The 26493-nt window shown below is 42.0% G+C and overlaps 1 protein-coding gene across 3 annotated transcripts in view; it reads right to left on the reverse strand.

Annotated features, from left to right (window-relative positions):
- Positions 1-600: 600 nt before the first annotated feature.
- The window catches only part of Not3 (CCR4-associated factor Not3), a 29475-nt gene continuing 3582 nt past the window's right edge, over positions 601-26493 (reverse strand). The window contains exons 1-7 of one of the 3 annotated variants that reach the window (XM_086988389.1): positions 15222-15357; positions 14824-15074; positions 11658-12509; positions 9423-10596; positions 8239-8759; positions 7434-7550; positions 601-6560 (exon numbers count right to left, since the gene is read on the reverse strand). In XM_086988389.1, the coding sequence (XP_086844515.1) occupies positions 6462-6560; positions 7434-7550; positions 8239-8759; positions 9423-10596; positions 11658-12509; positions 14824-14838 (2778 nt within the window). In that variant the 5' untranslated portion in view covers positions 14839-15074; positions 15222-15357 and the 3' untranslated portion in view covers positions 601-6461. Of the gene's footprint in view, positions 6561-7433; positions 7551-8238; positions 8760-9422; positions 10597-11657; positions 12510-13352; positions 14096-14823; positions 15075-15221; positions 15358-26493 lie in introns of those variants that run through there. The other 2 variants (XM_022805713.2, XM_086988388.1) reach the window with 2 other exon arrangements.

The raw sequence follows: 26493 nt of genomic DNA on the forward strand, positions 1-26493 counted from the left end.
AGAAAACACCATAACGCCTTTAGTGTCGATCTTGAGAACTTTGTTATGGTATGAGGTTCATACAGTTATGCGATTTACTTTATCCTGTTTAATGATAATAAAGCATGACACCGAATAAATTGACTACATATTGAGTATAGTACTACTACCGTTAGAAAAAACGTTTTATTAGAAAAAATACTTAATGTTTTCCATTTTGGGAAAACAGGTTACTTGCTCTTGATCTTCTTGCAGAGCATGTAACATGAAAATGATCAGCTTTCATCTATTGAGCCATGCAGTATGCTTACACAATGTCATTATGGTCAAATTTAGACAAAAAGAACTAAAATAATATGGCTAAAAATTTTCATTAATTAAGTTCTTCCCACTAATTATGACTACGTAACAACGATGTGAGCAAAATAAGAGACCGCTGCTTGCAAATATCCAAAACGATATATCTATCGCTTAGGCAAAAGAAAAATGTAAATTTTGCAGCTATTTTTAGTCAAAAATAGCCGAATTCTACTCAAAACAATATTATAGTTCACATTATGGTATCACTATATACATCTGATTTGTTTACTATTCATATTATTATAATGAACACACAACGCATTTATTTTTTTCTCAGTATTTGTAAGGGGACCAAAATAGTCCCTCAAATGAACTTTTATTTTCATTTGTCATCACCGTATCACCGTAGTAATAATATTTACACAGTTATCTCGACGCGGACCAATTGCCCTCTTCTCTCTTGCCAACTTCCGGAGTCCCTACACGATTTCCTATCCCGGCGTTTTTTTTTCATTTGGTATATACATCCTCTGGCCCCGCGCGTCCCCCAGCCGTCGGCGATTTTTTTCATACACAGCTTTATTTTATCATCAACATTATCATCATCATGCGTCTTTTTCTCTCTCTCATTATATCCATCAACCTCATCGACTCCTTTATCCACTTCGTAATAATAATAATAATTGTCATCACCATCATCAGCGCCTTAAATAAATCTACACACCCTCCAGCAGTTTGACAAAGAAGGACGTCCGCGTCCCTGCAGCTCCACTAGCAGCCGTATCTCGCAGCTCAGTACTTGTTCTGCTCTCTATTATTCTTATGCGCAATTTCCTTCCATCGATGGTTTTCTAGCAGCGTTTCCCACATGTTAGTTCTTGCCCCCTAGCCCTTACCCCCTGCCCTCTTTCTAATCTCGACCCTTGCTAACTGTCTCTGAACCATTTTTTTGCCCAGTCAGTACTACCTGTTTTGTGTAGCATGGCGAACAACACTCGACAGCTGCTGTTGTCATTGCTGCTGCGTGCTGTTCTGGCGATGGTCTACCTTTTTCAAGCGGTTGTTCTTTTGTGGTCTATATCAAAGTTTTACCCATTTCGTGTCGACAATGCCCCTCCCGGAAATGACGACGGCGATTACGGACTTCAAATCTTCAAGTTGTATAGCAGATAGTATAAATAGGCTAGGTGCTTTTTCTTCTCGAATTGGAAGCTTAGAGAATTTTTTTTTGGCTATATTTCCCCCCTAGCCAAATCTCGTGTCTCCGGTACGACAAACGGACTGCGTCATCACGAATCATTGCTACACGAAGCTAAGGATTTTATCGTCAGGTGATACAAGGAACTACTAATTGTATATTAGTTACTCTATGCATTTATAAATACTAATAGTAATAATAATAAAAAAAAAAACATATGATGAATAAATTCCTTAATTAGAGCATCGGCAAATAGCAGAAAATTAAAATTTCATGTTTCAGACATACACATGTGCAATATTCACGATCCACATTTTTGTCACTCTAGTATTGATACTGTTGGCGTTATGGATATTCTCCTGATATTATTGCTTACACTAAAATATCGATAGCTATTCTGTTGTTTTTTTTCTTGTCATAACAGTAACAACAACAGCAATAATTATTATTATAAAAGTAAAGTAATTGGATCGCTACAATTTATTTTTGTTGTATTGGTAGACTTATACTAGCAAAAGGAGTTCGCCCGTTGGCAGGAAAAACGCAGGCCCCAAAAAAGTCGTCTTCAAACCTTTGACGCTTTCTCCTAGTACGTCAGCTGCCGACTTTTCGTTCGAGTCTCTCATATTAGCGGTCGGCTCAATAATAACATATCTATCTCAACCTTAGCTTTCACACGTACATATATACCACGCTCAGTTTCTCGATCTTTCGATCTTCGCCCTTGTATCTTTAGCATTGCATTATTTTCGCTCGTTCTCCATTATTCGTTCTTAAAATTAATTACAATAATACAATAGAGTACACTGTATAGCGAATAAGATTGATAATTGTATATAATATAATTCTGTGTTTGTGAGTGCATGTGTGTGCGAGCGCGTGTGTTTCTGTGGCTGTATGTGTGTGTGTGTGTGGTATGGTAGAGTAAAGCAAAGAACGCAGTCTGCTGCAAAATAATTCACTGCAGTCGCCAGTTGAACTTCTGCTGCTGGGCCCCCTTTATCTGTCAGTTAGAGAAACGCATAGAAGCGAAGGCTCAAGAACATAATCACGAGAAATTAATAAAAAATAAGCATTGGAGACACATCTGAACAACTGCCTCTTTGCGAAGACTCGCGAATCCCGTTATTTACTCAGCCTAAGCAATACCAGCATAAAGCAGCCCTTTACAACAAAAGTGTAAATGGAGATCTTTAAAAGTCCGCATTCGCCGTCTGCCACTTGTTGGTGGAGACCCCCCCCCCCTTCCCAGGATGAACCGTTGTAGCAGCAGCTGCAAGAATTACCCCTTAACTTCGTCTACCTTTTCAGATTCAATTTGTTTATCACGCTCCCTCTTTCGTTCTCTCATTAGCTTAAGACGTTCCCAAACAGTCTCCAAGTTTTATCACGCACTACCCGCTTCCATTGGATAACCCCGTCTTCTGGTTTTCGTTCCCCTCCGGTAGATCACACACTCTTCGCTGGCAAGAAGAACTCGTCGTTCTCAAGAACTTCCTAAAATTCGCACCTGCCTGTTCTTGCCTTTCCATTATCGCCCACGTGCTACATCATTTTACAATGTGTGGGCACCACCTCACTCTTCAGACTCAACATCCTCATGTAATTTCTTCATTATACCATCATCAGTATCAGTTTTATCTTTATAATTCTCATCATATTGGCATCATTTGTTTTTCGTTTTCCATCATCATCACAGCTCTCCTTGCCAGGTGGCCCGGGCATCAAATACACCCCCTACCAGATTAGAGCCGTTTGCCACACCGTCATCACCATCATGCATGATGTGTGGCCTCGGTATCTGCGTTTGCGCAATATCTCAATATTGTCAATAATGATGTGTGTTATTCAAGTGGAACAAACTATTTTTCTCTTTTTTTACCCTTCTGAAAAGCGAATCAATGAAGCGGTCAGGGGTTTGTCCGGGCAACACTTGCAATCTTCGGCGTCTCATTCGTTTGTGTGAGTACGTGTGTGTGGATGTGTGTGCATGTCTGCATTTTTTCGTGTTTTGTAGCTTACTTTATCCATGAATGTTTCGCTTTTTCGCTTTTCCCTTTTCGACAAGGGGCTGGACCGAACAACAACAACACGAGACAGCAACAAGGCGACCATGCATCTCGCAGTTGTCACAGTCCTCTTGCTCCTTCACGGATTGTTCAAATCACCCGTTGTTTAACTTTGCTTAGTTTGTCGCTCAGCACGACTAATTAGTACCGCTATTGCTACAGTTATTGTAGCTTTACACATACACAGCTGCATGTAACACGTGTTGCATTTGACATTGTGACAGGTGCACAGCACCGCAAGCTAGCCCGATTCATGCGCTCATCCGATTGAATTGAAGAATTTCCGTCCAGCGCCTTCACTCCAACACCACGTGCTGACATGCAGTAAAGGCAACAGCAGTCAAATGCCACCGCTGAGACAGCACAGGGAAAATAACCTCTTTTGCTCTTGTTATCGTTGTTGTTGTATATAGAATTTTATAAACAGCGGCAGAACGCACTCTATCGCGTGCCATATATATATATCGGTCAGCCTGTGTCGTCGGTAAAGCAACCCTCCTATCGCTTCGTTTTGTTCCCATACAAATTATCCCTGGCTCGCTATTCCTATTTTGCACATATGAATGGACTCGTGCATAAATAATGGTCCCCTTTTGCGAGGCCGTTCCTCAACGATGATCATCTTCCGGACGAGGCCCTTCTCGACGGTCAATTCCGCTGGTCGCGGCTCCGTTTTTCTGTTTAACTTCGTCCTGGGGGGATATTCACTTGATGATGCAGGTCCCTGTTCTCGCTGTGCACGTAATACCTACCAATCGGCAGCGGATTGTGGTGGCGGTTTCACGTTTGTTTCCTTATAGGACTGCCACACACAGGTGATAAGTGGCCGTTTGCTGTCTCCGTCAATTCTTGTTGTTGTTATGCTACTGTTCTATGTATCGTTTCGAATCTAATAATGCTGACAGTATTGTATCGTTTCCTCACTGTATATGGTTCATGGCGTTGCTTCGTATATTCATGTTATTGACGATGGATGGGTTTATGATTGCTTGCTGATTATGGTAATTAATTAATGCTAGGCAAAAAGAGTTCGTTTCGTATTTGATCGCAATGAGCTCTCTCTTTCTTCAGCTTCTTTCCAATGCTGTTCCTTCGCTCATAGACGTGAGTCCTTAGGGTTGAAGTGGGGCAAACACACAGCGCTTATTCAAATGGGGTTGGGGAATAGAGATTGGGGTTGTAGCTCTTCATACTCTTCCAGATTATTCTGCTTCTCTTTTTCTAGAAGGCTGGATTTCTCGTTGGAGGTCTTTGGCTCTTTCCTTCTCTTCAGATAGTGACGACATTATACGGATCCTTCGTGGTACTTGGATCGAGTGCATTGATAAGGTGCTCTCCTCCTACTGTTTTCTGCTGGAGACCGTGTATAGCTATTATTTAGCAGGATTTTTGTTGTGTTGAAAATAGTATTCTCCTTGTCCACGCTTCCCAGACTGTTCATTGTTCTTCCCTCCTTTTCTTCAGGACAATTTCATTGTCGTTGATGTTTGACGCTTTGTTGTCATTATCCTTTTTCGATAGTGTGTCACAATGATCGGTGGTTTGAGCAGGGGCCAGACGCCGATATACATTTTGCCTGTGACGCAATCTGCCCTACACGGATGTACAGCATTATATTGCGTCGCGTTCCGCGGTTATTCTTCTTGTTGGCTTCCTATTTTTCATATTCTGTCCCATCTCGCGTCACGTTTCGCGTCACTCTACGATCTGCTCGTAGGCAACGAATGAATTCCTTCAAATGTGAGCATGACGACGACTACCCAGAACCGTTTGTCATTGTAACGCAATAGCCATACAGATGAAGAGAATACTTAAAAATCATAGTTTAGAATTGCAGTACAACTGTGTGATTAATAATAATAGCAGAGTAATGAGGTGATGATAATCGTTGTTTCTGGTTGCTATGTCTTCATTTATGTTTTTGTTTCGGTTAGTTCCATGGGGAAGTACCATCTTCTGTTCCGTGATATTCCGCTTCAAATTTATCCCATTTCATCGACTATTTACCTTGAACTAGATTGGTTTTTTGACGTTCGTAGTTGCTTTTGGGGATGGATCATCGTTTGGCCTATCGGTTGTTGAATTGAGAGTGAGGTGTCGATATCATATTTTTTCAGTTCATCATCATCAAGTGCGTACCGGTTTCTAGCTTGTTATATTCTCGTGTTTTGCTTCGTCTGCTATCTTCGCTTAGCGTGCCGTTAAACTCTTGACTTATTTAATTTTGCTATGTGCTCGACTTCGTACATCTCTAATTCATTCCAGCATCATATTATGTCCTTGTAATGATCTCGGCTAGATTACCTCGGTCTATGTTCTATATACGACTTTTTTAGGCTTTGAAATTTGCTTCCTTCATTTTCGCACTTTCTTCAATTTAGCCTCGAATTCCATCGTTTCATTTCTGCTTTGCTTTTATAGTTTTTCATAATCGTAAATATTGTTAATAATAATAATAGCAGTGATCGTCGAAGTCGAGTTCTTTGTATTTCTATGCTTCATTCTCCTTTAAGAATTACTTCACTTTATACTTCATTTAGCGTTCCGCATCAGTCAGTGTTTAACCAAGATCAAGAGCGGGCAGCCAGGCCGAAACTGGTGGCGAAAACACAGGGACTATAGGCCAGTGTGTGCGCCAAACAGAAACGTAGTCAAAGCCGTCCGGGAGACCGTAGTGTTCAGCAGATTTTTTCAGTGGATTTTTTCCTCACGTTTTTTTCCTTTCTCATCCACGTCTTCTATCTGGGGTTATGTGTTTTTCTTTCTCGCGCTTTCGCGTAATAATAGTCATCAGCAGCGTCCTTCCGTAGCAGCCTTCTAAAATAATTTTTTCTTTCGTTACGTTCTTCATACACACACATACACAATGGTTGCTGATGTCGTTATTGAGTGTTTGCGTGTCTTCACTTTCAACTTCAGTTGAGCTCACGATCCTCGAGGAAACGATACTCAAATGTGAAACCTTCTTTGCGCCGCTGACTCCATCGTTCGTAGTCGAAGTAGATGTACGTGCCCTGTGGAGGAAATTAAAAAAGACACGAGATAAAAAAAGTCCAGTGTAAGAGTCTGCTTGATGTAATTAGGAGAGTCGATATATTAAAGATGGAGAGACAGAAGATCCCTTCACGCGTTAACTGTCACGTAAACAAGAAATGACAGCTGTGTATACGTTTCATTGTTAATTGCGTGAAACCCTTCAATAAAGCGCACAATCTTATACTTTGCAGCGAATAAGCAAGCAAATATATTGTTTATTGGTTAATAATGTCTTTAGACCTAATAAAATTTAAAAAAAGTTAATAAAATTCAAAGTTAACACTTCATAATAATAATAAAAGTTATTAATAATAACTTTTATTATTATTATGAAGTGTTGACTTGTTATTACATATTATTAATATGTTGTAAAGTAAAACCTTATGAACATTCAATATAAAAAAGTAAAACAAAATGATATACACATATATTTTTGTTTTTTACTTTTTATATTGAATGTTCAATAAATAATGTAATTATATGTTTATATATATTTTTATAAAGTAAAACCTTGTAAGTATAATTATTTTATAGAACATCCAGTATAAAAAGTAAAAAACAAAAATATAGGTGTGTCATGCAAATGTCACTTTAATGAATACTTGTGTGTATATATATATACACACATTTTATTATGAAAAAGTTAGAAATAAAAAAAAGAAAAACGTTAGTAAATAGGATTAAGTTAGCAAGTGGGTCTTTGTGTGGAAGTACCAAGATCTAATCAAATATAGACACATGTTTTAGTGTATCAAGTATTACTACCTTATGTCATTCATAAAAATCAAGGAAATTTTTAGTCTTTAAATATCGATAACCGTTATGTTCGATGAACGAAGCTATACACTGACCTGTTCGAATTCATCTGTGATCGTTTTAGGCTCCTCATGTCGTTGGAACCACATCATGAATTTCGTATGAAATCGCCATGACTGCTTCTTCAGTGCTTTGGCTGCCAAATACTGGGCCTGTATCTCAACGTACATAAAGCACATGTTAGAGCACCGTTTTGTACGTGAATTAACACAAATTGTGATGTTGGCTAACATTGTAAAACAGGATATATTTCTGTTACATCATAGAAACTGTCAAACGTTTGTACTGCTGAGCTTCATGAGCTATTTAGCTCTATCCGTACGGTGCAACGCATTATAACATCCCACTGTACTTACCACATATATTCTAATAACCATCAGATTTATACGCATAATTACGACTGAGCAAATCACGGTGCATTGTTACAGTCCACGTATTGTGATGTAGGCTGTATAATCATTTGTTATAGTGACCAACATTTGTTGCTTACCCAGACAGTTTGCTGTTTTAAGAGCCACTAATCTGGGCCTATAATAAAATTCATAAATAGCAATAAGAACGAAGCGTCGGTCGATGCCACAACAAACATGATAAACCGAGTTCAACGCATCTAATTCCATCATCCGAAAACATTCTTTCGAGTTCCAATATACAATGATTATTAAACGCCGATAGGTAGGTACGTTAAATGGCTTGCTGTACTGCTTGCCGAATTGGCTTCTTAGATCCATCTTTACCTTAAGACTTTTACCCGTTTGTAAAAGAAACAACGCCTGTGTGTGTGTGTGCGTGCATGTTTTTATGAATGTGTTATCTCCGTTTGTAGTTTGCAATTCGTACCTTTGTGCCTTCCATATAATAGAAGATAAAGAAGAGCGTGTCAGTGGTAAGTCGCTGGAAGATCTCTTGAGGATCGGTGTGTGGTACCGAGAGTGGGTAATACGAGGGCGTCACGCACGGCTGCCGGATCAGGTAGCTTCGCAAACGATCACTGTCGCTCGGATGAGGCAAGTGATTAGAAGCCCATGTTAGTTGCTGCAGTTGATAGTAGCACTCTTTCGACATTGACCATTTGCCCAGCGGGGCGACGCCCAACAACGGAGGGATGTGTGCGTCACCATCGGTTCCGTCATGTCCGGCCTGCTGCTGCTGCTGCTGTTGTTGCTGTTGCTGCTGCTGCTGTGGGCCAGGCTGTTGCCCTTGCAACATCTGCTCGCTCGAGGGTATTTGACCTCGATGGGCTCCGGGCGATTCCCGGCTGTTTGGCTCGCATACACCGTTACTTAGTGCCGTTGGAGCGAGATCGCCGGCTCGGCTGGCCTGTTTCATCATCATCACCTGTGAAGCGTCCATGCCACCACCTGAAAAATGTCGGTAGCACAAGTTTCGCTTGTGAGCGTGGGACGCATGGAATGAATGGGATATTCACTTTTAAATTCGAAATCGAAAATCGTAACTTGCGCATGCATTTCATAAGATGGAGATTCAGGCCTTCAAGTTTCACAAAATAGAATACTCATGGCGCCGTAGCTGAAAAACTAGCGAACTGATAAATGCTGCTATTCGAGCGATGAAACCAACTCTACAGAAATATCTACGTATGTTTGTATTTGTTCCGACACATAACTCGAGCTGCTACTGCACAAATAACAAATCAACGGGTGTCTATGTTATGCTCGGATTACTTCATTGCTATTTCGTTTTTCCTTCGCAATTCCTACATTCGTCAACATGTAATTTTTAACCTGAGAGGTGCCTCGTCACTTTACGACTCATCATGAACAGCTTCGACAGCCTGATCCACGATGATGTTGTTCTCTCGCCTTTCGTTTCTCAAACCAGGCGACTTCGCCCAGCCCCATACCTTTTCCAGCACGGTATATGGTAAAAGGCATTGAGTTCGATATCTTTCACCATTTTTCATCTGAATTATCCATGGTTTGGATCGGTTCCACTGATCTACGTGACATCGGTCATGAATCACCAAAATTAGCTACTGAAAAATATATCAATCTTATACATACGCTGTTTCGTTGGACTGCCTCCAATCTGCTGCTGAGGTTGTAATGGCCCATTGAGCATCTGTTGCTGTACCTGCTGAGCCGCCTGCTGTTGCTGCTGTGCCGCCTGATGATGATCCCTATTATTTGTATGGCTTTGGGGCGTAGGCGATGTGATGCCATTCATTTGTTGCATCTGTGGCTGCTGTGGTTGGGGTCCGCCGGCCGGACCTGGATAATTCTGCACCATTTGCTGAACCATAGGCGATTGCTGCTGCTGCGCCTGAACCTGCTGTTGTTGTGCAGCCATTAACTGTTGCTGTGAGGGCTGTTGTTGCTGTTGTTGGGCTGCCGCCTGCTGCTGCTGTTGCTGCTGTTGTTGGACTTGATGCTGTGCAGCTTTCGCCATCTGCAACGCTACCTGGGCCTGCTGCTGCAGCGCGACTGGTTGTGATTGGGCCTGCTGCTGCTGTTGAGCCGCAGCGGCAGCTAATTGCGTCTGCTGGAGGTGACCTTGTTGTTGCTGCGTTTGTTGCTGAGCCTGTTGCTGCACAAGCTGTTGCTGTACGTGCTGCTGCTGGACAAGCTGTTGTTGATGTTGAACCTGTTGCGCTACCTGTTGAGCTGCTGGTTGTTGTAGTTGCTGTTGTTGTTGGCTCGGTTGGTGGTAATGCTGCTGCTGCTGCTGCTGCTGAAGAACGCCGCCACCCGCACTGTGGGCCTGTTGCGGCTGGTTTTGTTGAGGAAGGGGAGCTCCGTGAGGAGGCGCAAGCGTCGCCAATACAGAACTATACGCCACCTTCGAAGCCTCGTGTGGCGCTGGCGAAGGTGAGATCGCGGAATTGTTGGCTTGTTGTTGTTGTTGTTGCTGTTGTTGCTGTTGTTGTTGCTGCTGCTGCTGCTGCTGCTGTTGTTGTTGCGAGCTAGGCATACCGCCTATACTACCGGTGACAACCATTTGGCTTGCAGCGCCAATGACTTGGCCACTTTTGTTGGTCCCGGCGCCGCCTGATGAAGGTGGCCGAACTGCGACAGGTTTGACGACGGCGCCAGCTGCAACCACTGCTGGAACTGGTGTAGTCACGCCGCCCTTGTGGTTTTCGACTGGCGTAGGTGCGGGCGAACTGCCGTTATTGGCGATGAGGGAATTCTGCGTTGCGAGACTTGGTGTGCCGGCCACAGACGATACCGATGAAACCTTAAAAGATATAATAGAGACGAAAAAAGAATAAAATGGAATAGAATGTAGAGGAGTTCTGAAACTCTGGTGGATACAATTACGATGGACGGCAAAAGCTAATGGCTATCACTTAATTAACAAAACATCATGGAAGAATACGGGTCATTGCCTATCTGTGCTTTTGAGCAGCCCATGGAAAAGCCAAGCCTACAGTTGTTCTCAACATGGCTATGAAACCCGCTTCTACATCAAACTGAAAAGAATACCTTTATCATCTGGGCAGTGTGCTTATAGCCATAAATATCGGAACGGGTGGTGGTGCAAGCACGAGGCCGTCATCGTTCATATTGATTTCGTCATAGCCGTTATGGTACGACAGCCACATAGATTATGTTTACACGCTTTGACGACATTCGCCATTGGCGAAGCCGTCTCCCAAATGATAAGCCGATAACTAACCAAGTATCACTGCGGGCAGTTGCAGCGGCTCCGAAATTCCCTCCTAAGAAACCTATGAACTGACCACAATGTAATCACCGGCCTTTGCCTTCCTACTTAGAGCTAGATGGTATCAATTACATATAAGGGCTCATTAGTACGACCGTATCAGACCTATCTTTAAACCCTTTCTGCACTGATACCAAATATGTCCCTGAAACGAATCGATCAAGCGATTTGTAGCTTTTTGTACTGATAAATCATTAGAGCATTAGTTCGCTGTTGTGTTAAAGAAATCGTAATAAGCATATAATCCAAGAAATTTAATGACTAGTTAGTTGTTGTTTACTCTAAGAATGGAGATTCAATTGTAACATTCCGTAAAAAATAAATCGACGACGCCTAACGATTATGCTGTATCATAGTTACTACGAAAACTAGGGATTTCGAGAGAAATTGCTTAAACAAAACCCTCTTTCAGAGAAATCTTTAGAAAAAGATTTCTTCTACCTGTAAACTATACAGCACACAAACCCAAAGCTACCCAAAAGTAATTTAATTTCAGTAAAAATGCATCAGTGATGAAATAAGCTAGTGCTATTTGCCGTTGGTTTCAGCTAAATATATCGTCTGCTACTTACATCACTGTTGGCCTTGTTATTATTCAAGGCGGAATGATGGTTAATCTGTGGCTGCTGAGGTTGCTGTGATGTTTGCTGCAGCTGTTGTTGGGTTTGTTGCAGCTGTTGAGCCTGCTGCTGCTGCTGCTGCTGCTGTTGTTGTTGTTGTTGTTGCTGCTGCTGCTGCTGAGTGTGGTGAGAGTTCGGCGTGTGAGCGCCTGCCGGAGTACTTCCATGTTGGGCTCCGACAGACATTGGAGGATGAGGTGTTACATGGCCATGACTCTGGCTGCTGGCGCTCTGCGGAGTATGAGGTGTACTCAGCTCATTGTGAGGTGAATCTGAGCCATGTTCCGATGTCGCGTTACTGCTCTGACTCATCGACTTGACGCCGACACCAAGACCGCTACCCATCGGATCGCCGAGGCCGAGCGTCACGCAGCTCTCGTCAAGGTTGAGGTCATCGTAGATGTATTCGTTTTCCTCGAAGTCGGGCTCGAGACACGACTCGATGTAGTAATTTACATCATCTTGGACGCTGCGGATTTTGTCTGTCTCGATCGTTCCGTTGTCGAGCATACGCATAAGCGTTTCGAGCTTGTTAATGTGGTACCGATGCTTGTCAAGGTGCGCTCGAAGCTCATCAATTCGATTACTATCCTTCTTTTCAACGTTTTTCGCCTTTTTACTAGTCACCGACATTGTTTCGAGTTCGCACTCGAACTGATCCACCTGGATATTTAGTGAGTCGATGCTGTTGACTAGCCACTGATTCGCCTCGTCCTTCTCCTTTTGCACGGGGTCAATCTTCTGTACACCCCCGCTTAAGCCTTCTTTCGAGTAGGCTTTCGTTTTTGTTTCACGCTCAACCACCTAAAACGATAACGATCGTTGTAGACAATAAATTGAGAGAAAGAAACGTCGCACACATGAAACATGATTGTTAAAACTCGGCTGAACATTGGTGGAACACAAGTGGATCATTATAGAGCTATGCAAAATTTAGATGGGATTACACTCAAGGTTGCAAGATACAGAAAAGGAAACCGTAAAAAACGTGCAAGAAGTTAGAGAACGTCGAAAGCTGTGTTCTTCATAGCAACATATGATTTAATGGTTAAGAAAAGGTTATATCTAATGTTACAGATGAAACAGTATTCATAATGTCCGCATTTTTAGGCCCGATTTCTAGGAGATTCTTTGCATAATTTAGAAATACTCACACAAACCGTGGTTTTCTTGCCTCTGTCAGCTATAGTATTCAAATTAAAGTATTTATCTTTACGTTCAGTAAAGTAAAAGGATATGCATGGTGCGTAGATCTATTTCAGAAAAAAAACAACATCTATATATGTGGCTAAATCTTCTCGCAGTCATAAAAAGTTTGCCACATTGTCCATTCCAATAATTGCCACCATCCAATATCTATAGAAGGTTAAATAGGTATAAAGGCGCGTAGTTTTTAAAAAAACATCAAATTGTCTCTCCTGGCTTGTGAGATTCTAGAGGGCACTACACCGCCATAGAGCTAAACATCGTCATTAAAACCCTATTTACTTTATACACAAATTCAACACTGGAGGCAACTTATAAAATAACGATCTCATACCCATTATCTCTGAATGAAGCTTCATGACACCAACACACTTTGGACATACTCAAAGACATATCAATTTACATCTTTACAATAGCTTAAAAATCTCTGGCTTAGCTTACTGGCTCAAATAGCCACAACACTTGTGACAGTTCACCCGGCTCCGCCGCTGCTATCACCTGATCAGGCAAATCGGCCTGTTCCACAGGCTCGGCCTGATCTACAAGTGGCCTCACCGGCCCCGCGGGTTTTGAAGGCTCTGATTCTTGAACCGAGTCCACCGGCAGGCCAAACAGCATCGGAAGGGACCGGAACATTTTCGTCAGATTCTCAACAGCCTTTTAGTTTTGCAGCAAAATCAGGTCCACAACAGGAAAGCAAATTTGGAGATGTGGTACAACTATATTGCGCCAATTGACCCGGCGAATGACAGATAGATCGGAGAATCAAACGCTACTAACTACTATAGCACCCCAGCAAGGACAACTGCTGGCATAAAGGTTCAGGTAAACGGTGCGCGTACCACGGCGCAATTTACAAGCATGTCAATATTAGCAATTTACGAAACAGACCAAAAAAAAGGGCTAATACGAATATCGCACGGCTGTCTATAAAAGGAGGCAAAAGGGCAAATAGTCAAACGATTTAAAATCTCTGTGCGACCACTCTTAATTAACAATGGGCAACTGAAAAGTCACGGAGGAGAAGCGTCGGTAATACTGCAAGAAGTCCAGCCCGCATCCTCAAATGGTGCACACTCGAATAGCCAGCCCCACACACACGCACACAAATGGGGCAAAACAAACTTATCGGCTGTCAACTGATGTCTGTCGCTGTCTGAAGAATCTGCGGAGTACATTCAAAGATAGGCAAATAGAGACGCATGGTATCAGTAGCAGACGACTCGCGCGCCTAGTCGACGACAGCAATCAGAAAGAATCGGTTTCCTCTCCGCACACACAGCTAACCAGGGCTGCACAGTAAAGTGCGTGTCGACGCGTTGAACTCATTGAATATGCTGACCTACGGGACCGTGAAACATGTCGTCCCTATTAAGTCAAAATAATGGTGGTGGCGTATGTGTCGACTGCAATATCGAACTTCGGCTTGGAGATAGACGACAAGATAAGTAGATGGAAGCCGATTTGGGCTTTGCGCGAACAGACATTTAGAAAAAGTCTCTGTACGCAACGTAAAGTAGAGTTACGTATTGGAATCAACTGTTTTCCTATAAAAAAAAAACCTGTAAAAGCCCTAAAGTAATTTGCAAGTAAATCTATTTTCTGTCCTTTTCCTATCATTTACTTTACCTACTAAGTTTTTACATGTTCGCACAGATATGAAGTTGTGCGTAGAACAGACAAGTGTTAATAAAATTCTTCAGACAACCTAAAAATACGACAATCTACTGTAAAATGGGCCTGAACATTAGTAAATATTTTATATACATCATATTTCCTAGGATTTTTCTTTGCGGAGAGCAAAAGCTCCACCGTACCTCAACGTCGAAAATGTGCCACTATTAAAGCACCGACGCTTAAATATTTTTCAAAAATGTGTTTTGTATTAGCGTGCATTAGCTAATAGTCTTACCTTAAATCGTTCCATCTGCGTTTCTATAAGTTTGCGCGTCTCCTGTAGCTGCCGCTTATCCTTGATGTCCGATGAGGATAGCCACGTCTTGATCTGATCGCGCAACCGTTGCAGCTTTTTAATCTCCTTCTTGAGATCGGCCTCATATTTTTCTTTTTGGTTAGTGTTCGTTGCTGAGTACACCTTTTTCCAGATGTCTTCGAATGTCTCGACCCCTTCACTGACTTTTTTCAAACAACGTTCTATCTCGCCTGAAACATCCAATTTTAACAGAAAGGCATAATGAATAATATAATCCTTCCGTATGTTGTTTTCCAGGTTGTTGCTAAACACATGAGAAGTACATGAATGGCACAAGGATTATATATAAGGCGTATGATAGCGCAAGCGACACATACATAGTTAAATTATACTTTTACAGGAAACAGCGTCTGATGAAAAACTGATGGAAGCGTGATCGAAATACTAGCAATTATACCGTTATAACAAAGCTAATTTAACTCAAAACGACAAAAGTGTGTTTCGAGGTTCACATCAGGCAGCACTGCCATTGAAATTGGCTTCTCTCACTATTAAAACGAAGCGTGTCTACGCCCGATTTTAAGACTAGACTGGTTGCTTGCTGGTGTATCTAGCATCAATACCCAGACATCTTGTGGCCATTGCTGAGATGCATAGAGCCAGTCTAATGAACACCCTAGAAGTAGAAGGCAAAATCTCAACATCTTCCAATAATTTCCCATCATGCCAAACTAGAACATTCCCGCCTATTTGTTGACACTGACAGAGTTTCAACTACTTTGTAGCCGGCTTTAAAAATGGTTTCTATTGAATATAGTGTTTGTTATCTAAATTTACGCATATAATTATGCTATAGACATGAAGAACATAAGGGCCAAACAAAACAATATTGGTCTATTTTTTTTAAAAAAGTACAGCGACTAATGCCAGTTGTTTGAAATTCACTGAAAAATCCGTCTTACCGAGTATACTTAAGTAAAAAAAAACAAATCTTATTTCCAACAGGACAGTACCTACAATCTATTATCGTGACATAAGAACGTATTTTGAAAAGAATCTCACAAATGGATGGGTCGGACGAAGGGGTGTCACATAATACTTTGCCTTTTACATAGAGTTGATGTCAATGAACCTTCTTGTAGTGATATCTTAAAGACAAGGTCTAACGCTAGAAAACCGACAACACTAGAAAATTTTAAAACTTGTTGAAGCTTGTCAAGGAATAGCCCACCGTCATCAGCAGTGTATTTAATAGCAATAACTTTGAACATCTACACTTGGAGGAAAAGGTGTGCATTTTATGTATGCATACATTTTGGGATATTCTATAGTTTCTTCGGAATAAATCTGTTGAAAACTCCCGCTAGAGGTCAGGCTAGTCAACTACACGGTTAAAATATAACTTTTGCAACATCCTTTTGAATTAAATAGCCTTGGCAGAATTTAGTTGGCATATGACAAACTTCTTGCCCACGATCGTATAGCAGTAACAAGTTTGTTCCAAACTGAGTATACTCGGTATTTTGTGCTGGAAGTGGCTGCTCTTCTGAAACAATGATGACAGATGGACGCAGATTTTTTTTATCCAGCGGTCACTTGGCACAGAATACGCCGTCTTTTTATTACAGTCATATCTTTAGGCTATATCATTCTAACATGATGATATGGCGTCACACAGTACTTTGATCCCATAACGGTATTAGGCTCGAACGAACCATAAAGACTAAGTAAACCTATCCCCCACATGAGTGATCTGTAGATCTCTAGGTCGCTATGCAGACTGCCCATCTTGCTGCTTATTATTATTAAGCGCCATCATGGATTACTCTATGTAACACCACCGCAAAACGCCGCCCCTACAGCGCCGAAATAAGCCCCGCATACATGCCGCCATTTCATTGTTTGGCCGAGCTGGTCTTCCTTTAATGTTACAGTCTTGCTAGATGCGCTTCCTTCCCTTTCTCTCTATCTGTTCTTTCGGTCTTTTTGTATGATGCTGTCGACGAGCAGAAAATCCATAGAGGCTGCCATACAACATCACATCGTCATGTCGTTGCACCTTAACGCGTCCCGGTCAAATTGTCCAAACGCTCCGGTCACTCATAAGCGCACTAAACAGAGAAAAAAGTGATTCGCTCGTGCTCGTTGCACCAACCGCTTCACCACCAGACACAACTATCACTACGAAAACGTACCGCTAGCCTCTGGTTATCATCCCATCGCAACGCCGAAGTCGCGTTGCTGTTACGCTGGCTGGCGTAACAACGCCATCAGGATCAATGTTGTCTAGGCCGACGTCTCTATGACTATGCAAAATGCAGCCTGCTCACCAGATCGCCAGCGAGGAATCGTTGGTGACCGGCTGTCAACAGAATAAATAAAAAAAGGCAAAACGTGTAACAGTAGCAGCAATGTAATGACCTCTCTAATGGTAGTACCCATTGCAAGTAGATGACTACGTATGTGGAACTATATTATTAGTTCGTGCCGTTGCTACCTTTGAGGTAAGTTTAGCTTGGTTCGAACAGCTGAAGTGTCCACCAGCATCCGCCCCACCGACACCCCACCACGAGCTCCATGTCCAATTTGTATAAATATGGTTAAATGGTAAAAGTAAATACAGAGAAGTACTGACTTTCGACGCAGCGACCTGAGTTTAAAAGTTCAACTAGCTAGCTAAACTAAAGACTAAAGCTCTGCTTTCCCTGTTAACAACTCAGCCATTTAGCTGACATTTCTACTATATAACTGCTACTTTGAATACTTCTGTTGCTATCATTATTATTACTATTTATAGGCTATCTATGGCTGCTACGGTTAGTGTACCCCCCCCCCTCCCCCGCAAAAAAACATTAAGCACCTGCCTTAGCTCGTCAGCATGATGGTGCGAGCCATGGAAGTGACATACCGACAATAGCAGTGAATTTGATGAGCGGTGCTGGTCAACGCAGTCATGCTGCAGACGACGGACGCCCCGTGGCGCCGCGATATGCCTGATATGTAGGCAATCCGCCAGAAAGCGTCTGTTTGTGAATCGCGAGAGGAACAATAGTTGTGCGTCTCTACTCAACTGGAGCACCATGACGATAACAAAAACAATAGTGTGATCTCTTCTCTACGGCTGTTGTTCAGCTAACGTTTGCAATCTATTTGGTGGAACCGTCTACAGTTGGCCAGACAAATAGGACAAGTTCGCTGAGCGCACGGCTTTGGCATCTGCGACAGGTGCACAAGCGAAGCCTGGCTGTTGCAAGCGCTACGGCGCCGGCGCCGGAGTTGACGATGCACCAGCCCGAAACAAACGAGGGAACTATCATTCCCCTTCAGCTCCGCTTCTATACCAAACAAACACAAACGCAGATAGACTGTGCTACTGCATCAGAAAATGCTATGACAGCTGATGATGACGAGCGTTGCCCAGCGTTATTGGCCTGCGGACGTTCAGAAGAAAGTCGGTCCAGTCTGACCGGATGTGGTCAGCCGCCAGTTAGCAACAGTTAAGGCTGCATCGTCGCTGGCTCTGTGCGGCTAGCTCCGTAGACGACGTAAAATTACGAGTCGCTACTGCGATAGAAATGTGTAGCCCAAGTGAACTGTTAGTACGCCGACAACAACGGCAGCAGCGACAGAAAAAGAGGAAAAGCCAAAGACAATATACGGTTATGGGGCAAAGCTGACATGTTCATTGAACTGGCGCGCGCGTCGTCTCGCGTTGTTCGTTCGGCGGAAGTCGCTACTGCTGCTGCTTCAGAAATTCACTGGTGCTGGCGACCACTGGCTACAGACAGCAGCTAGCGATTTCTAGTAGCAGCACCCAAAGCCGTTGCAGAAGCACCAACATCTGCTGCGGCTGCTGTTGTTGTTGTTGTTGTTGCCAGCAAAACGCGCGTGGCAGTCGCGTCTCTTTATGAACACGACGGCCCATCGTCGTTTGCGCCTATTACGGCTTGGGTAGCACACGAGGTTGCGCACTGCATCGTATCGTCAATCCATGACGCGTACCAGCTAAAGTTAACAGGCCGAACGTTTGAGGGCGAGGGCAAAAATGAAAAGGAACTTCACGAGCAGTCAATGAATGGAGCAAGCGAACACCGAACGGGTTGCGCAACAGATTGTCCAGAAGTAACAAGATAACGGCTGATTCGGGCCGGCCTGAAAATAACGAGAGTGCTGTGTCGCACACACCGAGCTCCTATATGCAGATATAATGGTACGATCCAGGTATTAAGGAAATGAAATGGAGACATACACTAACAAACGTGCAACGTAATTACGAACAGGAAACATATGTGCGTGTCATAAACCAACTAGAGACTTGAGAGCGCACAAGGGCGACATATATATGTATCAGCCAGTTGTAAAGCTGAAAACGTTTCAATGAAACGCTTATCAATTACTTAGTTTCTTCCTCTTCGCTTACGTACGATGAGCTTTGCCGGATATTACGGGGTGAGTTAATTTGATACAACATGCTAATCTGCCTCCCTGCGCTGAGAGAAACACTAACCATGAACATTCGTCTAGTTTTATTGTACCACGAAATCCTAATCAGCCGCAGTAGAACGATATAGCTGTTAAGCGTTGCCGATGGTGCAACGATCTTCCGACTGACTCGTGGGTCGGACAGTTAACAGAAATGGGGTTGCGTATGCTGCAGCAGTGATTTGTTGTACCATAACCAGAGGTAGTACTTACTTCTTTCTGGCGGAAATGACATGTCGTGAAGTAGAAAACGCTGTAGATACTATTTCAAGTCAGCATTTGCATACAAGAAGCCAGACTGAATGTGACATGTATATTCGATGCAAGCACAGTGAGTTAGCAACAACGCTAAGTAGAAAAGCTGCCATTCTGTAAACGTCAGTATTGCTAGGAGCATAGTAATATTGTTGAGGAGAGCAGCCGTGTGCTTTGGCAGGAAGGAAATTTCGATCGTAAGAGCTATCGAAATGTTCTCACGTGAATATCGGTGTATGTATTACGTATGAATCGGGAAAGCGCTTGTGTAGCCGCATGGGAAATAGCCGCTGCGAGCTTAAACACGACGATAATTACTGAAGCGTTTAATCATTCTCAGGTCTTCCTGTGTCGAACGAACAATAACAGCAAAAGACTCATGACTGTCGATTTGCAAAGCAGAAAACAATACATATCCTTGTTTTTAGACGACTATTTTTCAGTCAATACTAGTGAGGATCTATGGAGACTGTGGTCGGTGACAGACGGCGAGTCCCTTGAACTATGCATACGATAATGTCATGTAGTTCGTGTAAACCTGATTCAGAATACAACGCGTAATGAAATAAACAAATGCTAAAAATAACTCGTTTGCTTATTTAAAAAAAAAGCTTTTAGTATATCAGCAAGTAAATACCGTAAATTACATAATACAGCCTGAGTATGCATCTATTTAGCGACCTTTCCAGTTGCAGAGTTATTAATGGAATATTTTTGGCCTCACCCTGCCCAGTTTAGGCCGCTTAAGTGACTAAAAGTCAGAATAATTTGTTCCTAGGATATTACTGAATCAATTCTGTTACCATAGGTATCTAATACCGTAGCGAAATTTTGGCACTACCCTTGCATATCTCTGCCCTTTTGCATTTACCTACGAAATTTAAACTTGAGTTACAGTTGCTCGGATCTACGCGGGAGCAAAACCAGTATATTAATACACAAAAAATCGATAGCATTCACAAACGGCGCTGTATGACGCACGAATTGTTTAGTCTGTTGTTTAAAATTCTACTACCAATAAATCCACAACCAGCCAAACAGTTTCAGCGAATTACAACGCGTGGTGGTTTTTCGTCTTCTCAGACAGGATTTGAATCTGAATGAATTCAAACTGTTTTATAACGTTGATACCTTTTAACTTAACAGTACGATCACCTCAACGTCTGAACGTCGTTTTTGCAGTAGGCATCGTGGGGAGCTTTGATCTGAAACACAATTCATCTGTGTATTACGCTAAAAGATCTGAAATAATTGTCCCGTTTGTAACTAAGGCGACCGACAGATGTATTTCTCAAGCAGTTGAACTCAATCAGCCAGCTCGCAATCGATCAACGACATTGTTCACAAATATTTCCTGTTCACTCTAGTTCAAAACAGACTTTGAATGATAACCAGATTAGTTTTGCTTTGGATAAGAATTATGGCACCGAGAACCGACAAAAACCATATATAAGCTCGGTTTTTAGAACGCTTTGGCTGACACTGGATGTTGTAACAAATAGCCAAATCTGACTATTTCTCGTTCTTGAAGATGTCACCCGCTTCAGCCTCACTTCGCCTTCTCTCGCATCTTGTTTACTTCCGTGTTCCACTGCGGAGCGCCAGCTACTTTGCACAAACTCGCCCTTTTCCTCCGGACTCACCGATCGATACCGTCGGTCGTTTACGCAAGCAAAATCCGCGCTACGACTAACCCGGTGAGTGACTTAGCGAACCTACGAACTCATACTGTTGCAGGCATATACTGCAGTTAATCCGTTGCATAATCAATAAGCACGGTCAATCAACATAGGCAAATCATTCATTGCGCTCTTCCACAATCAGTTTATCCTCGTCAGTTTAGCTGTACTTGTTCCGTGTTGTTGAATCACTGTGTGAATATGTATGTGCAGTGTTTGTGAATGGGCATGTGCGTGTGATTGTATCTGTCCCAGTGTTAAATTTAATTCTAACCATAGCATGAAGCCAGTGGTCAGTAAACAGACAGACAATTTTCTCTTTTTGATAGCCACCGCTCAGAAACCCTAGTCCTTCATTTTGGTTGGTTTATGGTTCCTCGTCACCGCCGTAGCTGCAATATAAAGTCGCGTCTTCCTCATCGTTGATTGACCGTTCGCGAGCTGCCTGGTCGCTTCTGCTTCTTCATGCTAGATATCAGCCTCCCGTACTTTCCTTTCGACAAAAGTCTCTCTACTATTGAAGATGCAACACTGCGCGAAGGTGTCAGTCACTTCCTGCACGAGCATTTGTATTGAGTTAGTGGACGGCCAAGAGTGCGCAAAGAACGCCACCACACAGCCTAAATAGGCAAAATATGTTATATGGTATTATGATATGTTACAGAGTTCGCTGGCAGACATCAGCATTCACGAAGCCATCGATATCAATGTCCAGGGTATTGGCAAAAGCAACAATGATAGCAGCGGTCTGTGACAGTGACAAACGATATTAAATAATTTTCATTACACGAGATTTGGTTTTTTATGGACCAAGATGTTTGACGATATCGACTTTACTTTGTGAGTTGCGAAGACAACACCGAGAAGATGAAGAGATCATTTCGGTCGGCGAACAACGATCTTTCAAAGTAAAGTCTAAGATAGGGCTTTGCGTTAGGGTAAAAAATAGCGAAACTTGTTTTAGTTTACCGCTATTAAAAAATTGATTCTGTGAACGAGCAGCCAATTCGAATCGTTTACGAAGGTGCCCATCCGGTTTGCGTCATGTGTGGCAATCGACGTCATTGTACGCTTTGAATATAAGTCACCTGATTTTTGCTTGTAACTCAAAAAGCCACCAAACCACTACCGGTATTTACCTTCAAACGCCTATATATATATATATATATATATATATATATATGAATCGTTGTCCAATCGTTGTAGAGAATTATCAAATAGCCTAGTGGTTTAGTACATAGTACCGTTTATAAACAAGCATTGTTATCACACAGAACAAGTCCGACCGCCCGCAAGTCCGTTTAGTCGCAATCGTTACTGCTGCTACCGCTAACGCCTCTGGCAAAACTGCTGATATCGCTTTCATGGTAGGCCGTAAGGGACAAATTGGCGGTTTTCCCAGTCCACAATAGACCAATGCGCTATTCAACTAAATCAGCCTTCGCTCGTCGCGCTCAAATTAATTCAACCGACCGTAAAGTACTCTATCTGTCCGTTTGTTTGTTTGTTTATACCATGAGTTCTGACGAGGCAGAACAAACCGATTTCCTACATATGACAGCCACCCTCTAAAGACGATTGTACTACGACAAGCTATCATGAGAGTCATCGGCTTCATTCATCGCAAATAAAGTCAAGCGTCAAATGGGGCAAAATTTCAATTATATATATATATATATATATATATGTTTGAATTAATAAGTTAATTGTACGCTTTTGTGTATATTTCCACTTTATATAAGTGGAAATATACACAAAAGCGTGCATTAGTAGTTGTTCAAGCGTGACTGAGCAGGCACGGTACACGCTATTAGAACTATATGCGATTATTACAGCATTGTTGTAAACTGCCGCAATCGATTTGTCAGGCACAAACCAAAGCCTCCCATTAGCAGACTGATTATTTCAAGTACCTAACGTCGTAGCGACAGGACGACAAAATTGTCTAGTTAATCCTATCTGCTTACGCGCAACCTATCTTGTTTTAACACTCAGTTATATAGGTTAAACATTTTTGTACACATACGTGTTTTAAGCGTACGTGATTAGATACATTAGAAATAGGTGATTTTGAATATTCGCCATACAATCTTTAATCCGCAATGTTCATATTCGTGGAAAAGCACGATAAAGTGGAGAAATGAGATTTATCATCGTGCTACGATCGGTCTGCTTGTGCTGCATTAAACAAATACTTTAGGCGTTTCATCAAAACATAGATATTGTCCACGCTCTATTATCACAACATCTTTTTTCCAGTGTACGAATGGAAATCATTTAAAAGACACAGAAAAAGTGACTTGTTCAGTCAGACATGTAATCAGATACTGCTCCGATGGTACCGACTCCGTTAGCACAGAGAGAGCTAAGACCCACCAACATGGAAGCTGTGCAGTGCGGATCTCGAAGTGGTCGCATGTACGGACGAGCAAACTGTACCTTCGCTCATTTAGCGCTGATAGTGATGTGCGCGTTCATCTTTATGTTGTCGCCAGCTGCTTGGTCCTATCGAAATTTATTGCCTAAGTACTGTCGCCATAAATGAAGTAGAGGTAGACAGTAACGCTATTATTATTATTATTATTACCATTGGTGTAACAGAAAAGGTCTTCTCGCTGTCCAAGTTTTTTTTTTCGCCTAATAGAACGACTAGCTTCAAAATCGGATCGGATAGCCTCGGCGGTGATACTACCAAGAGTCCTTGGAACAAATGTCGTCTTCGGAAATGTGTACAATTATACGTGATATGACTATGAAACTGAAAATACTGTACAGAAATTATTCTCAAAAATGTCAATTTCAAATACGAAGCGAAAGCCATACTCAAACGAGCGATGATAGGGTAAAAGTTACGCAAGAAATTGCAAACAATGGTCAGGAGTGTCTCCTAACACCTAAAGATAATCTGCATTCGATGGGTTCCTTTGTTTCAATTCAACAATATGCTCGTAAAACAACAAAGCTAGTCAAACCTAAAGAACAAGAGTTATTAAAATGTTAAATAAAATTATGAGAAAATAGGTTACTCTTGCAATGCACCTGTGATTTCCTGTTAGTTAAGACACACGATAACAAGAACACAGTTTAATACAATTGTATTCCGACGAAAATATAGTGGTTATCAAATGCTCTCATCCTCACACATGCATGACCAACGAATAATGTCTTCCAGCAAATTTAGCTGAAAAAGCTCGAAAGAACGTTTGCCCTTCGATTGAATACTTTGACCACCGTCAATTTGGGAAACAAAGACGGGAACAAGCCGTATTACCAAATGTTAAGTGTATGACGTTCTCCCCCAATGTTCTATTCTTAGAAATCGAGTTTTTTTTCCTTCTCCTACTTCAGCCAAGTCCTACTTCAGGACTACTTCAGCCAAATGCAGTGCACCTCCAGGAGTTCTACGTAACATGAGCATATATGGGTTTAATCTAATCACCCATCTCTATAATATATTAATATTAAGAATATTTACGATGATCACTGAAAAATAAACCAGCACTTAGGCTGGTGTAGTATCCGACACATTCTCAACGACGAATAGACTGCCTGTTGGCATACTGTAACATATCGTTCACGGATAATGCAAGCATGAATTTACTGTGAATGCAATAAGCATCCAGATCATACAAAACGGCATTAAGCCTAGTTTACTACTGTTTTTCGGCGACCACAACCAATGAAAAAGGTTATCATTATAGGCAATCCTAACAATCATCAAAACAGCCCTAAATTCCCCTGCCGGTCGTCAACGCGCTCGAAGAGCTAGGTGCAGGCATCACCTTTCTGACACGACGATAAAGTCGAATTGTGTACCACACGCAATTTCCACTTCACGCGACTGTGATGTCTACTCGCAGTTAGAAAGACCGCCCCTTCGGGCGTCCTGATGCCTGCCTGTCCATATTCAGTGGTCCACTGATTCTAAACTACAGGTTTAGAAATCATTCAATTTAATGAACGCACATTCACAGCGTCGTTTTTGTTCTCTTTTGAATTCGTCTCAAACTCAATCATGGCCACATCAACTTCGTATCTCCTACGAAATTTTTTACTAGTGCTGATCCAATCGCATAAGTTTCTCAATCACGGAACTTCTCTCAAGCCACCACAGAACAACTGACATTGATAACTACCATTAGAGCACAGCTTGGCCAAGGATAAACAATTATGAGAAATTGAAGTCACGAGCAGCGGAAGCCCAGTCATGGTCAACTACGCTGCATACTGTAGCCGCAAATAAAACGAAGGTATAGTGCACCCACAAATATTCAAATATAATCAAAGGCGCGCAGTACTCGTCATTGAGTGATCTGCCCACGTTATAGCTGAAATGTTATTTTTTGTTAATAACATTCACATTTGTATGGCCTGTACTACTTACTTGAACAGGCTGGGAACCTAGTAGGGCGCCGCCTAGCGAAAGAGCGAAAAATTTCACTGTAGCGAACATCTCGTTTGACTTACATACTCTACATGCGGACGGAGAATTTTGCTTGTTATTGGCAAGTCACCTTTTGGCCTATAAGCCAACGGGTACCAATCATTAATGATGAGATCGAAAAATAGTTTGTTAAAGGACTTGTCTTATAGCTACTTTTATGTGCTTATTTCTAATAGCTACTTTTTAGTCACACTGGAATCACTGTAACACGCTAGTATAGAAATAACCGAATCTGTAACTACATGTTTGCATATTTACCGTAGCTCGTCTTCAGAAACTGAGTACACATAGTATATCAGTAATATATTGTTTCACGGCAAAGTACGTTACTTGAATTTTTCTGAGGATATGATAGATAAATTACCGAAGGTGAAAACCGAGCCAAGCAGATGAAGACATTGTGTAAAGTACTGTCAAAGCCCCCAACGAATTTCGCGTTGGTCGAAGCCAAAGCGCCGGTCAATAAACTGATGCCTAGGAAGGATTTGTATCGTTCTACACGAAGCTCATGGCTTTCCTACATTACTTTACGTGGTTAGCAGAAATAATTGAAAATCAAAATACATCGGGATCGCAACAATGGGGCGGAAGCGTTTAGTTGACTATACCTCCGTGGTCTCTCCAGCCTTTTCCTAGACCCAGTACTTTTCCAATGACTAGCTTTGATGGGGACTTCGTTGTTGTGCTTGCGTTAAAAATTTTGTAGTAGTGACTTTGGCTACTACAATATTGTAAACTATTCCATCGGCTATTACAATATTGTAAACTATTTCATAATTTTTTGCTCAA

This window comes from Varroa destructor, unplaced genomic scaffold (genome assembly GCF_002443255.2).
Source record: "Varroa destructor unplaced genomic scaffold, Vdes_3.0 BEIS01000004.1, whole genome shotgun sequence".
NCBI classification, from domain to species: domain Eukaryota; kingdom Metazoa; phylum Arthropoda; class Arachnida; order Mesostigmata; family Varroidae; genus Varroa; species Varroa destructor.